At 53.1% G+C, this 13,105-nt stretch overlaps 1 protein-coding gene across 1 annotated transcript in view; it reads left to right on the forward strand.

Moving 5' to 3' along the window:
- Nucleotides 1-13,105, forward strand: part of TGM2 (transglutaminase 2) — a 35,599-nt gene that overhangs the window by 3,525 nt on the left and 18,969 nt on the right. The window contains exons 3-6 of the mRNA XM_011974979.1: nt 3,369-3,611; nt 8,259-8,377; nt 10,815-10,943; nt 12,013-12,190. Coding sequence (XP_011830369.1) covers nt 3,369-3,611; nt 8,259-8,377; nt 10,815-10,943; nt 12,013-12,190 — 669 coding nt within the window. The remainder of the gene's footprint in view (nt 1-3,368; nt 3,612-8,258; nt 8,378-10,814; nt 10,944-12,012; nt 12,191-13,105) is intronic.

The raw sequence follows: 13,105 nt of genomic DNA on the forward strand, positions 1-13,105 counted from the left end.
CATTCTCCTGCCTCAGCCTCCCGAGTAGCTGGGACTACAGGCGCCCGCCACCACGCTGGCTAATTTTTAATATTTTTAGTAGAGACGGGATTTCACCGTGTTAGCCAGGATGGTTTCGATCTCCTGACCTTGTGATCCGCCCACCTCGGCCTCCCAAAGTGCTAGGATTACAGGTGTGAGCCACCGCGCCCAGCCCAGATGTCCCCTTTCTTATTTCTCCTCCAATTGTCTGGGCAGCGTAGTGTTAGGTGATTAGGGTCCTGAGTTTGGGGTTGGGTGAAGGGCCACTGCTGACCTTCCCACCCCAGCCAGCTAATCTCTGTCCTCCAGTCTCCACCAACTTATCTCAAACCATAACCAACCTGCCCTGGTCACTTCCGCAGCCCCTGTAGGCAGCCACAGAGGAGCCCAGATCTCTGAGTACAGAGTGCACACATCTTCCCTGTCCAAGCAACCAAGAAATTCCCAAGGCCTGGGGAAGCCTGAGGGACAATACCAGGAAACCGGGCCCTCCCTCAACTCCAGGCCTGGCCTGGGTCAGCACTCGGTTCAAGGCCTGGCCAGCTGACTCTGCTCCTGTGCGGGAACATTCTAGCTTGTGATGGGAAACTGAGGCCCAGAGAAGCAGGAGAGCTGGCTAAGGTCACTCAGCGAATGGAGCTGAGTGAATGTGAAAGTGAATGTGTGGCCTGACCCCACACATTCCTAGATGTGTGTTTTCACCCAGACAGTTCGAGACCTGACAGATTCTGTTATGGGGTCCAGGCCACACTAGACAAATGCCATCCTTGTTAAAGGGATAAAGCTCTGCTTCCCTCCAAGGATGGGGTTGGGTTTGAGGGGGTGTGGCTGTGGCCGTAGGAGTGAAGTCAGCCTGGAGGAGTGAAAGTAACCCTTATGAGGCGAATAGAAGGCTTTACTCTAGAAGGTTCTGCTCACCCACCCCATCCCAGCCCGGCCACCATGGTCTGGGATAGTGGCCAGGACCCTATGCTCCCTGTGGTCATTTGGGCACAGAGTCGTCCTCATGGTGCCCCTGGTCCCACAAAGAGGATGGTGTAGAACCGCAGCCAAGGACTTTGTGAAGCCAGCTTACGCGAGCAGCGGGTGGACCGTGGGACAGCCTGTCCTTCTCTTGTCCCCCCGAGATCTGGGAAGAAAGGGGTGTGTGAGTGTGTGTGACTGTGTGTGCATGGCTGTCCCAAGATAGAGAGAAAGGGAAATGCGTTTCCTGACTTGTCCCCGAGGGTAAAATGTCAACAGCGACATTGGCAATGGGACCTGGCCCAGGCCTGATGCCACAGAGACCAGATCATTGATCCTCTGAGCGGGGACGTTTCTGGGATTGGAAGGAGGGCCCTTAAGAATTAAGTAAGGGCCACAGGCATAAACTGAGGCTGTCCTGAGCAAACTGTGATGCTTGGTCACCCCAGCGCCACCCCGCTCAGCCTCAGTTTCCATATCTGTGAAGTTCTTCAATGAAACTAGACCATCTCTATATTCCACTCCAGTTCTCATAATCTACTATTTAGCCTGAGAATTCAGATTTTTAGTGGCCCCTTCTAATAACACTGACGATCGCTCACATTTCCTGCATGATAACTGAGCTGGTCACTGTTCCAAATGCTTTCTATGAACTCTCTCATGGAACCTTCGAAACAGAACCAGGAGGCGTTCATGAAAACTGAACAAGGCTAACTATGATTTCCTGAGCACTTACTATACACCAGGCGCCTTGTGGGATGCTTTGCATGCCTGTCCTCTTTAAGCTTCACAACAACCTTATAGGGAGGTACTGCCACTGGCCCCATTTTACAGATGAGAAAACTGTGGCATAGAGAAGCTAAGTAACTTGTCCAAGTTCATAGAGCCAGTTTCGAACCTGAGATTGGACCCTCTCGGGCATGTGGCCTAAGCCTGTTTTCTTCTTGGATAAGAAAGCAGATCAGAGAGGCCTGGTGATGTGGCCCAGGTCACACAGTACTCAGGGGCAGAGTGGGGGAACCAGACCTAGGGTGGGTCTGGGACCCCAAGCCTGCACGGCTCCTCCCCGAATGCCAGTTTTGGAAGTCAGGGAGCATTCAAAGGCTTCCAGTTGGCCCCTGGCACTTGGGCAGGGCCCCAGAGGCCTGTGTCGTGCCTGTTAGTTCATGGTTACATTTGAGCTGGGTGTGGGTGGGGCTGGCTGGCAGGGAGGAGGGGGCTGAGGGCTGGGAGGGAGCCCCAGGGTGAGCAGGCCCCAATAATGTCAGCAGCGGGTGGGCAGAGCTGCAGGGAGGGAGATGTAAGAATAAAAATAAACTTTCCTGGGCACCCGCCCAGCCAGGCAGAGAACGTCGTCTGTCTCCTCTCCACCACCCAAGTCCAGAAAGTGACCGGCCCCTCCTCGCCCTGCCCATGACTCAGACCTGCCTGTGGGGGTGGCCCTCCCCTCCACCTGGAAAAGTCCCTCAGGCTTCCCCAGGCCTCGGGAATTTCTTGGTTGCTTGGAGAGTGTGCCCATTGCTGTGCCTTTGAGAACCCGGCTGGGGAGCGTCCTGTTTGGGAAGGAGAGGCACCGTAGAAGACAACTGAGAGCTAAAGACCCACTTCAGATGCGACCTTTGCCACAAACTCCTAGGATATCCTTGGGAGACCCCCTTCACTCTGAGCCTCAGTGTTCTCACCTGGGCAAGGGGTCTCAAAGGAAGCAGGTGCTTCATAAAGTGTAAAAGGCTGTAGGAAGGAGAGGGGTGGTTATGACCAGCATCTCAGAACTGCCTGTGGAGATGCGGGGGACAGCAGTTTGGGGGGCTTAGGGAGACAGACAGCTAGAGGCTGTGTGGGCCAGCCAGCATCCTCCGCTGGCCTACCGCAAGGGGCTCTCAGAGGAAGGAGGTCCCTTTCTGCTCAGTGTCTGGGCTTCCTTCTCTGAGGGAAAAAGCGGGACGCTAGCAGGTAGAGGATTTAGGCAGGAAAGGGGGGCCCTGGGGCATCTTGCCTAATCCTTGTCTGTGCTACACAAATGAGCCAGGCGATCCCAGAGAGAGGGATGGGCTTGTCCCAAGTCACGTCATTGCAGAGCAGTGGAATGAGCCTTGGTTCCGGGTTGCCTGGCCCTCCCTCAGGAGGACTCTCTAGTTGAGGACATGTGTGTGCCTGTGGTTTTTTATGCATTCCCACAAAACCACCCCAAAAGGCTGGGGTTCTGAGCCCCTCTTTACAGGTGAGGAAACTGAGGCTCAAGGAGACAAAACTTCTTGCCAAAGTTATTTCAGTGGTTAGTGGCAGAACTAGGCCTGGAGCCCAAGCCGGGGGACCCCAGGTAGGTGCCCTGCCGTGCCAGCCCTGCCACCCCTAGCTCACAGCTACTGCTTCTCCCTCCACAGGCCCAGCCCCCAGCCAGGAGGCCGGGACCAAAGCCCGTTTTCCACTACGAGATGCTGTGGAGGAGGGTGACTGGACGGCCACCGTGGTGGACCAGCAAGACTGCACCCTCTCGCTACAGCTCACCACCCCGGCCAACGCCCCCATCGGCCTGTATCGCCTCAGCCTGGAGGCCTCCACTGGCTACCAGGGATCCAGCTTTGTGCTGGGCCACTTCATCTTGCTCTTCAATGCCTGGTGCCCAGGTGAGCCACACGCCGTCCACTCACAGCGTTGGGGTGGGCAGGGCTGGATCCGCCCATGGAGGCCACTGGAGGTGGGAAGAACAGGGGATAAGAGACACACATCAAAGTGGACTGAGTGGGGCCCACTGTGCTCCAGCCTCACAAAACCCTCAAGACATGAGTACTCCTGTCATCCCTGTTTATAGAAACAAAATGAGGCCGGTCTCAGTGATCCATGCCTATAATCTTGGTCCCTTGGGAGGCTGAGGAGGGAGGATCACTTGAGTGAGCCAGAAGTTAAAGACCAGCCTGGGCAGCAGAGCAAGACCCTGTCTCTACAAAAAAAAAAAAAAATTTAACAGTAGCTGGGTGTGGTAGTGCACGCCTGTGGTCCCAGCTAATTGGGAGGTTGAGATGGGAGGATCATTTGTGTCCAGGAGGTGGAGGCTGCAGTGAGCTGTGATTATACCACTGCACTCCAGCCTGGATAACAGAGTGAGACCCTGCCTCTAAAAAACTAAAAATACAAAGAAGTAGAATGACATGCCCAATTCCAGATATTTACCAAGGGACTTCATTCACTGTTTGAGGCCTGTGTATTCCCAGACCACTATGAACTGGGGCTTAGCGGTGACTTGGTTTCAAAAGCTACACATCAGAAAAAGGGTGCCCAGCTGATGCCCAGGCCCGGGCACTATGTCCTGGTTCTGTTTCATGGGGCCCTGTTTTTGTTTTTTGTGTTTTGAGACAGAGTTTTGCTCTTGTTGCCTGGGCTGGAATGCAATGGTACGATCTCGGCTCACTGCAACCTCCGCCCACCAGGTTCAAGCAATTCTCCTGTCTCAGCCTCCCGGGTAGCTGGGATTACAAGCATGTGCCACCACGCCTGGCTAATTTTTATATTTTTAGTAGAGACAGAGTTTCACCATGTTGGCCAGGCTGGTCCTGAACTCCTGACCTCAGGTGATCCACCCGCCTCAGCCTCCCAAAGTGCTGGGATTACAAGCATGATCCACTGTGCCTGGCCGAGGTGGGCAGCCATGTTTTAAATCTCACCCAGACTGGTTTGGGGAAGGGAAACGGGGAGGTGAGGTTGGGGGGAGGGCTGCGGGAGGGGGGTGAGTAGGAGCAGTTTGACTGTCCAGCTGCCTTCTTACGCACTGTCTCAGTCGGGCCTCTCAACAATCCTAAGGGTGACATTACAGCGTCCCCACTTCACACACAGGAAACTGAGGAGGCAGGGGTTGCCCATCACCTCCCCAGGCCTCGATTTTCCCATCTAACTAGCAAGGCAGTCGGGTCTAATGATCTGTTTCCTTTCTGCTCTAATGAAACAAAGCAGGGGGACAAGCATCACGGGCCAGGCCCCTCCTGGGAATTGTGTGTCTGTCCTCAAAAGGGCGGAAATTCTGGCCTCCTGGCTGTTAGACCACCACCTTCTTGCTGGCCCACTGCTTTATCTTTTTTCTTCTCTATTTTGAGGCAATTTATATTTGAGCAGAAAGCTTTTAAAATGTTTCTCGTTTCCATATTTTGACTTTTATTTCCCAGTATAACAGTAGGCCATGACAGCATTCTCTTTAGAAAAGCTTCAAGCCCAGGTGCAGTGTAATCCCACGCCTGTAATTCCACACTTGTAATCCCTGCAGTTTCGGAGGCTGAGGCAGGGGGATCACTTGAGCCAGGAGTTCAAGACCAGCCTTGCCAGCATGGTGAAACTCACCATCTCTATAAAAAAATACAAAAATTAGCCTGATGTGATGACACACACCTACCTGTAGTCCCAACTACTCAGGAGGCTAAGGTGGGATCATCTCTTGAGTCCAGGAGGTTGAGGCTGCAGTTAGCTGGGATTGTGCCACTGTACTCCAGCCTGGGTGACAGAGAAAGACTCTGTCTCAAAAAAAGGGGAGGGGAGGGCTTCAAGACTACAGAGAAACGGCCTCCCCCTTTGACCCCTCCTCCTGGGGGAACACCATTGTTAGATATTTTGCGGGGGCTCCCCTCCTTAGGCCAGTCTGCACGTGCCTGGAGAAACTGCTGTATTGTTTAGGGCTCTGTCTCTCTATCACAAACATAAAAGGATCCCACCGTATACATTAACCTACAACTTGGTTTTTTCCCCTTGCAATACACTGTGAGGATCTGTCCACATTGGTCTGCAAACATCTGTTCATTCATTCTTTCTTTCTTTTTTTTTTTTTTTTTGAGACCGAGGCTCTCTCTGTCACCCAGGCTGGAGTGCAGCAGTGAAATCTTGGCTCACTGCAACCTCTGTCTCCCGGGTTGAAATGATTCTCCTGCCTCAGCCTCCCATGTAGCTGGGACTACAGGCATGCACCACCACGCTGGGCTAATTTTTGTATTTTTAGTAGAGACGGAGTTTCACCATGTTGGCCAGGCTGATCTCAAACTCCTGACCTCAGGTGATCCGCCCACCTTGGGCTCCCAAAGTGCTAGGATTATCGGCGTGAGCCACCAAGCCCGGCCACATCTGCTCATTCTTTCTAAGGGCCTCGAGTGTCCTGTGTCTTGCCCATGTGGATGGTCTAGCCCCCACTGATGGACAAGAGGTTGTGCCTGGAGGCTCATGGCACGCAGGGACCATGCATCAATGAGCACCATTGCTTCAGACCCTGTGGCCAATGGAATGATTTCTCGGGACAGAATTAGCCTTACTGGATCCCCCCGCCCCATAGGTTTGTTTTGAATTTTAGTCAACTGCAGAGAGTCGCAACTAGTTGGCAGCTTTGCCAACAGGACAGGAACACGCCGGTGTCCCCACCCTTGTCCACACCACAGGGTTTCAGAGTTCAGGGAATGGGGAGCGTGGTTCTGGGGGATGGCCCCCTTCCTCCTGCTTGGCCTCACCCGGCGGGTTGGAGTGGCGGTCAGCCAAGCGGCACAGTGACTAAAGTGACCCACATCCCGGGGCAGGAGCTGTAGAGCTGGTGATGCAGAGGCAGGAAGTTGGGCTGGGGTGAGCGCAGGAGCGCTACGGGAGGAAATCAGTCTGATGAGTGGGAAAGGGCCGGGTCTGCCTGGAAAATGGGACCCTCCTATACGTCAGCTCCAAGACCAATATGATCGAGTGCCAGTTATATGCAAGGTTTCACGTCCCCAGTGCCCCCACCTTTACCAGATGGAGACCTGAGCTGGGGACGTCACAGTCTTGGCATCCTGAGCTGGGGTGGGGACAGTTCAACAAGTGCTGACACTCATTCTAATGTTGAAACACTGTGGGTTGTCCTTTCTCTTTCATTCTTTATCCCACATCCTCCAGCTGCTGCAGAGCCATTATAGTTCATTGACTTCAGGGTTAATTTTTATAGAAGTTTCCAGAGCCAAAGATCAGAACACACAAGAGACTTGGCCTCTTTCCCATTTTTCCTCACTGTGATGAAAGTGGGGGCTGCTGGTCGCCGCAGATGGGCGTGACAAAGCCCAGGGGTCTGAGGGTCCAGCAGCTGCTTCTTTCCCAGGCCACCTACTCCATTAGACCTGACAGGCACAGTGCCTGGGGCCCGAGAAACTTTTAGGGGCCCGTGAACATGTTTTAATTTAATTTAAAATCAGAAGAAAAAAATGAACATTTAAGTTGAACAATAGGTTTTAATATGTAATACTGAGATAGCTGTCATTAACCAAGGCAGTCATTTTTCAATTACTTTTTTTCTCATGGAGGAAGGAATGCATGAAGTCAAGACTGCCTGCGGCTCACCAAAGTCATAATGCGGCTCCAGATTGCCCCTTCTTGGCCTCAGTTTCTTCACCAGTGAAGTGGAGTCAGTAAAGCCCGCCTGATCTTTGGCCTCCTACCATCTGGTCCCAACTTCCTCAGCCCCCTCTTCTCCCCTCACTGGCCACAGACAACTAAATGCCCTGCATTTTCCAGCAGCCAAAACTTTGTTCTTTCTGGTCCTCTGCTTAGAATGCCACCCTCCAGGTTCCAACTCTCTAAACCTTAATCATTTTTCAAGACAGCATTCAGATGCCACCTCCTCCAGGGAGCCCTCTGTGACTCCCTCAAGCTGGACAGGACCCCACCTCTCCTGAGCTGCAAGAATCCTTTCTTGGCCTTCCCCTCTGCTACTGAGCTCTCTCTCCCTTGAATCATGCGCCTCCCTCATGCTACCTCAGGGCTTTCGTTTCCAAAGCACCTTTCAGATCTGCATTTTGGGCTGACACAGTGAGATGTTAAGGTGGGCAGAGAAGGCAAAGTAGCCTACCCAGGGTCACACAGCAAATGAGGCTCAGGAGTTTCCTAACTCCTGGTCCAGTGCTCCTCTGTCTTTAGTCTCAATTTTCCTAGCTATAAAATATTCCTGAGCCTTAGTTTTCCCATCTTTAAAATGGGGCTTTCAAGGGTCCGTTCCTCATAAGGCTGTTCTGGAGATTAAATTTATTAACACAGGCCAGACATTTATCACAGGTCCCGGCACGTGGTGAGTGTTGGAGAAATGGCAGCCTTTGTTGTCACTAACCGATAACACCTTATCTCACTGATGTGGGATTATTCCTTAATGGTGACTTTCCCTAATTAAAAGAAGGATGGATCTCTGAGACACTGGCTTGGCCTAGGGAGGTGGCACCCTTGACTGCCAGATTTGCGGGGACCCTTGGGCCTCTGCAGACCCAGAGCTGAGGTCCCTTTCTTCCTGCCTGCAGCGGACGCTGTGTACCTGGACTCGGAAGAGGAGCGGCAGGAGTACGTCCTCACCCAGCAGGGCTTTATCTACCAGGGCTCGGCCAAGTTCATCAAGAGCATACCTTGGAATTTTGGGCAGGTAGGGGCAACACCCTGTTTCTCCCAACCATCTCAGGCCCTTCTGTGTGCCTGACCCTGTGTCTGGGGGCAGCCAAAGCTGCATAGCTGGGAGTGAGTCACAGAGTCATCCACTTCATGCTGTCAGGGATGCAAAGGCCCTGAAACAGCTGAAGGTTCAGAGAGGGCCAAGGCTGGCCTGAGGTCACACAGCAAAGGCGGTGGCCCTGGATTCAAGGTGGGGAAAGAACTAGGAGAGCCTTTGGGAGCTGTGAAGTTGGTTGGTATCCCGGGAGGGGGGAAGAGGGAACAGTAAAGCTCATGTATTTAAATAATAGGCAGTACTTAGAGGGCACTCGCTGTGTGCTAGGCATGTGCTAAGAAGGGGCTTTAAACCCTCACCCAGATCAGTGGTTCTCAGGATCACTGAAAGACGGTGTTAAAATACTAGGGGGTGAGAATTTGCTCTTCAAACAAGTTCCCAGGTGATGCTGGTGCTGCTTGTCTAGTAACCATACTTTGCGAACAAACAAGCCTGAGATTTAGGGGCTAAAAGCAACCATCACTTATTATTTGTTACAAGTCTATGGGTCAGCCGTGCATGGCTGTCTAGGCTGGGCTTGGCTGGCCTCAGCCGATGGCTCATCTGTTTCATGTGGTTTCTCACTCTCCAGCCGGCCAGCCTGGGCTGGTTCTCTAAACCGGTGATGATAAATTTCATTTATCATCCATCCACCTGTAAAAATTCTTGAGACTGCTGGGAAAACTCACAAAGCAAGAACTATTGCACCCCTGACCACTCAACTTCCTGGTGTGTTAGGAGGTATTGGCCTCCTGGGGTGGGGTTCACCCTGAGGCTTCCCCCAGCAGCCTCTGGGGCAGGGTTCAATGTTCAGGCCTAGAGGGTCCTACCCTGAAACCATAGGGAAATCTTCCCTGTATGGTCTCAGGCTCTGACCAAAGTTTTCTCATCTGAATATTGTCATGATAATTGCAAAACTGTCTGCCCAGCAACCCCATAGCCTGCTGTGGGATAGAAATGAAATGGGGGTATGACCGTGATGCATAAAATACATCAGAAAATGAATTGGCTCTGATTTTTCATGGCTTTTTATTCTCTCCTGAGAAGGAGAACAAAGTCAGTTTCTTCCTTTATTTCCCAGGGTCCTGTTTTGTATCGGGGCTTGTGCTGGGCTATGGGACATGGCCCTTGCAAAGCTTCTGAAGGGGATCACAGTCCAGGAAGATGAGACTTAGAGGAAGGAAGGAATAACAGCCTATGGGGATCAGGGGGGACTTCTTGAAGTAGGGAATATTTGAGCTGGGCTTTGAAGAACAAATAGGAGTTTGCCACGCAAGGAGGTGTGTGCACAATATACTAGGCCAAGGGAACTATGCAAGTGAAAGCTCAGAGGTTGGAAAGTTTACGTCACGCCTGAGACGTATGTTGTAGCTTGGGGCATACCTTGTGTGTGAAGGAGCCCCAAGAGATGAGGTGGGAGAAGCCAGCAGTGTCCAGGTTGTGGAACAGCCCTGAACATCAGGCTGATGGCAATAGGGAGCCACAGAGGGTTCACACCATGGAAGGCTATCGTGCAGCTTGGAGGGAGATCTGGCCCAGGAAAGGACCACAGAGGTCGGGGGAAGAGAGCAGACAGAAGGGCCCCTGCAGGTGGATGGTCCAATGGAAGGTGGCAAGAAGGGGTCCTGCTTTTGAGAAAGATGACGTTTGAATGGCAAGGCTGAGATGGTGTGAGCCCTGCAGAGAGCAGCAGGAAGCGCATTCTGAGCAGAGAAATAGCACGTGCAAGGGCCCTGGGACAGCGAGCCTGGGCAGAGTGAGTATGGGTGTGAGTGGTGAGAGATGAAGTCAAAGAGGGGATGGGGGCAGATTGTGAAGGGCGTTGTAGGTTGCACGGGGAAGTCTGGGTTTTACTGTGGATACGGTTGAAACAGAAGAGTGATGAGACTGGCTTTCTGTATTTAGAATCTGTCTCAGTTCCCATCAGAGCAGTGTGTGTGGGCTGGGTCGGAGGGGGACGAGGGGCTGACATCAGCTCTGCAGGGTGGGCCACGCCTTGGGGAAGTGGGAGATTTGGCTGAGCAAGAGGAGAAAGGGACAGTGACAGGGCCCAGGGTGACTCTGAGGGGGAGCCCCAGGGACACTGGGCTGCCCACTCCATGGGCCCCTGCTCCAGATTCCCAGGTACCCTCAACCAGGTCCTGGATGAATATTGTCACCCCCTTTGTCACACACTCATGGCTCACCCAGTCATTGTCCCACTCCATTCCCTCCTGGGCCAAGAGAAGCTGCCACCAGAGAGATCTGGCAGACTCAGCTGGAGCCTCGTAGTCTGCTGTGTGGGACAGAGCAGGAAACAGTGGAGGCTTCAAGGCAGGCTTCCTGAAGGAGGTGCCTTCCTAGCTTCCTCCTTCTTCTCTTGTTTCCTCTGACACAGTTTGAAGATGGGATCCTAGACATCTGCCTGATCCTTCTAGATGTCAACCCCAAGTTCCTGAAGAACGCCGGCCGTGACTGCTCCCGCCGCAGCAGCCCCGTCTACGTGGGCCGGGTGGTGAGCGGCATGGTGAGTGAGTGGCAGGGCCGTCCGGAGTGGGCCCACAGGGGGCTCCCGCAGGCCCCTCCCTCGCAGTGGAGACACAGGCCATTCACTGTGCTGGGCGCGGTGGGGGGACCCAGGAGATGGGTAAGTCTCGAGGAAGAGACCTTACATTGGAAAGATATGATTTACACAGATGAGGCTGATGCTGTGAGGTCCCCCAGAGCAATTAATTTATTCAGTTCTTCAGCGGATGTTTATCAAGTACCACTTGTGTCCTAGGCACTGGGGAGACAGCCGTGTACAAGTCCTGTGTGATCTCTAACTTTATGGAGCCTGTGTTGTAGAGGGTAGGGGAGAGGAGACAGACACTAACCAAAATACCGTATGAATGAGCAGGCAGTCATAAATGACGGTGCACGCTCTGAAGGAACCTGAGGTGTGACAATGCTGGACCGCAGGGCCAGGCTCCGGGAGGGGCTGAGAGGCTCCCTAAGGTGGTACCCAGGAGAAGGGCGTTCCAGGCAGAGGGTACAGCTGTGCAAAGGCCCTGAGAAGGTAGCGACTTTGGCAGGTTTGAGGAAGGAAGGGAGGCCAGTGTGCCCGGAGTGGAGTGAGCAGGGCCTGTGGGTGCAGAGGAAGCTGCAGAGGTGGGCAGGGGTGAGACCAGAAGGGCCTCGTGGATCGCGGTCAGGAGGCTGATTTTATTCTTGAGGTAATGGGAGTTCAGGGCGAACGACACAATCTGGGGTGGGAGACGCAAGCGGGTCTTTGTAAAACTGAGATCACGCCATGTCGCTCCCGAGCAATCCTGTGTTCTTCACAGGACAGAGTCACATCCCCAGCATGGCGTTCAAGACCTTGACCCTGCCCCACCTCCTTCTTCCCCATCTCCCTCCTGTCCCCGGCTCCAGCCCCCACCCTCTGCCACACACCGCAGTCTGTCACACCATGGCCCCTTTGCCCCTGCTCTTTCCTCACCCTGGAGCTCCCCTCCCTGCCTTTCACCCCACGCCTGCTGTGCTCAGGCTCACCCAGCCGACACAGCTGTCACCCCATCCCAGGCTCAGTTCCTGTGCTGCCCTACTGGTTGCAGGTCAACTGCAACGATGACCAGGGTGTGCTGCTGGGACGCTGGGACAACAACTACGGGGACGGTGTCAATCCCATGTCCTGGATCGGCAGCGTGGACATCCTGCGGCGCTGGAAGAACCACGGCTGCCAGCGCGTCAAGTACGGCCAGTGCTGGGTCTTTGCTGCCGTGGCCTGCACAGGTGAGCTGCTTGCTGGGATGTGGGTCCTGAGCCCTGGGAGGGGCACAAAGAGCACCAGAGTAGGAATCAGGACATCCCTGCCCCTGCCACCAACACTCTCAATGTGCTATGTGGCCTAGAGCCTGTGACCACCCTCTCCGGTCCTTTATCCAATAGCCATTCCTCCGGTGGTGGTTAGGATCAAGGGCTATTATTTGGGAGACTGCACGGGCTCGGGGCTGAGAACTTGGGCACTGGAGCCAAGCACACCTGAGTTAAAAACCCCCACCCTCCCACCACTTGCTCTGTGATCTTGAGCAAATGACTTCTTTCTGAACCTCAGTTTCCTCATCTGGAAAATGGGGACAATATCAAGACCTTCCTCCTAGAGTGGGTGTGACATGAAGCTGCTCGGCACAGAACCTGGCCCAGTGTTGCTCTCAGCAAATATTAGCCAGTAATAACTGGATCCTAACAGTAACATCAGTGTCAAGAAACAAAGCATGTTCTAAATGTCAAGGGGGAATAGCAGGCAATTTAAAACCAAAAAAGTAAAAAAAATTTAAAACAAAAATCTTAAAAATTTAAGGCCAGAAAATATTGATGATTGTTGCCAGGCTAATCACGGTGCTTATGAAAATGGGTTAGCATCACACACTGGCTAAGAATGTGGACTCGAGACAGGAGGATCGCTTGAGGCCAGGAGTTTGAGACCAGCCTGGGCAATGTAGTGAGACCTTGTCTCTACAAAAAAAATAAAACAAATAAAAATTAGCAGGCATGGTTGTGTGTGCCTGTAGTCTTGGCTACTCAGGAGGCTGAGGCAGGAGGATTGCTTGAGCCCAGGAGGTTGGCTGAAATGAGCTATGATTGTGCCATTGCACTCCAGCCTGGGCAACAGAGCAAGATCCTTTCTCTCAAAAAAAAAAAAAAAAA

The sequence above is a fragment of the Mandrillus leucophaeus genome, unplaced genomic scaffold (genome assembly GCF_000951045.1).
Source record: "Mandrillus leucophaeus isolate KB7577 unplaced genomic scaffold, Mleu.le_1.0 Scaffold150, whole genome shotgun sequence".
Lineage (NCBI taxonomy): Eukaryota > Metazoa > Chordata > Mammalia > Primates > Cercopithecidae > Mandrillus > Mandrillus leucophaeus.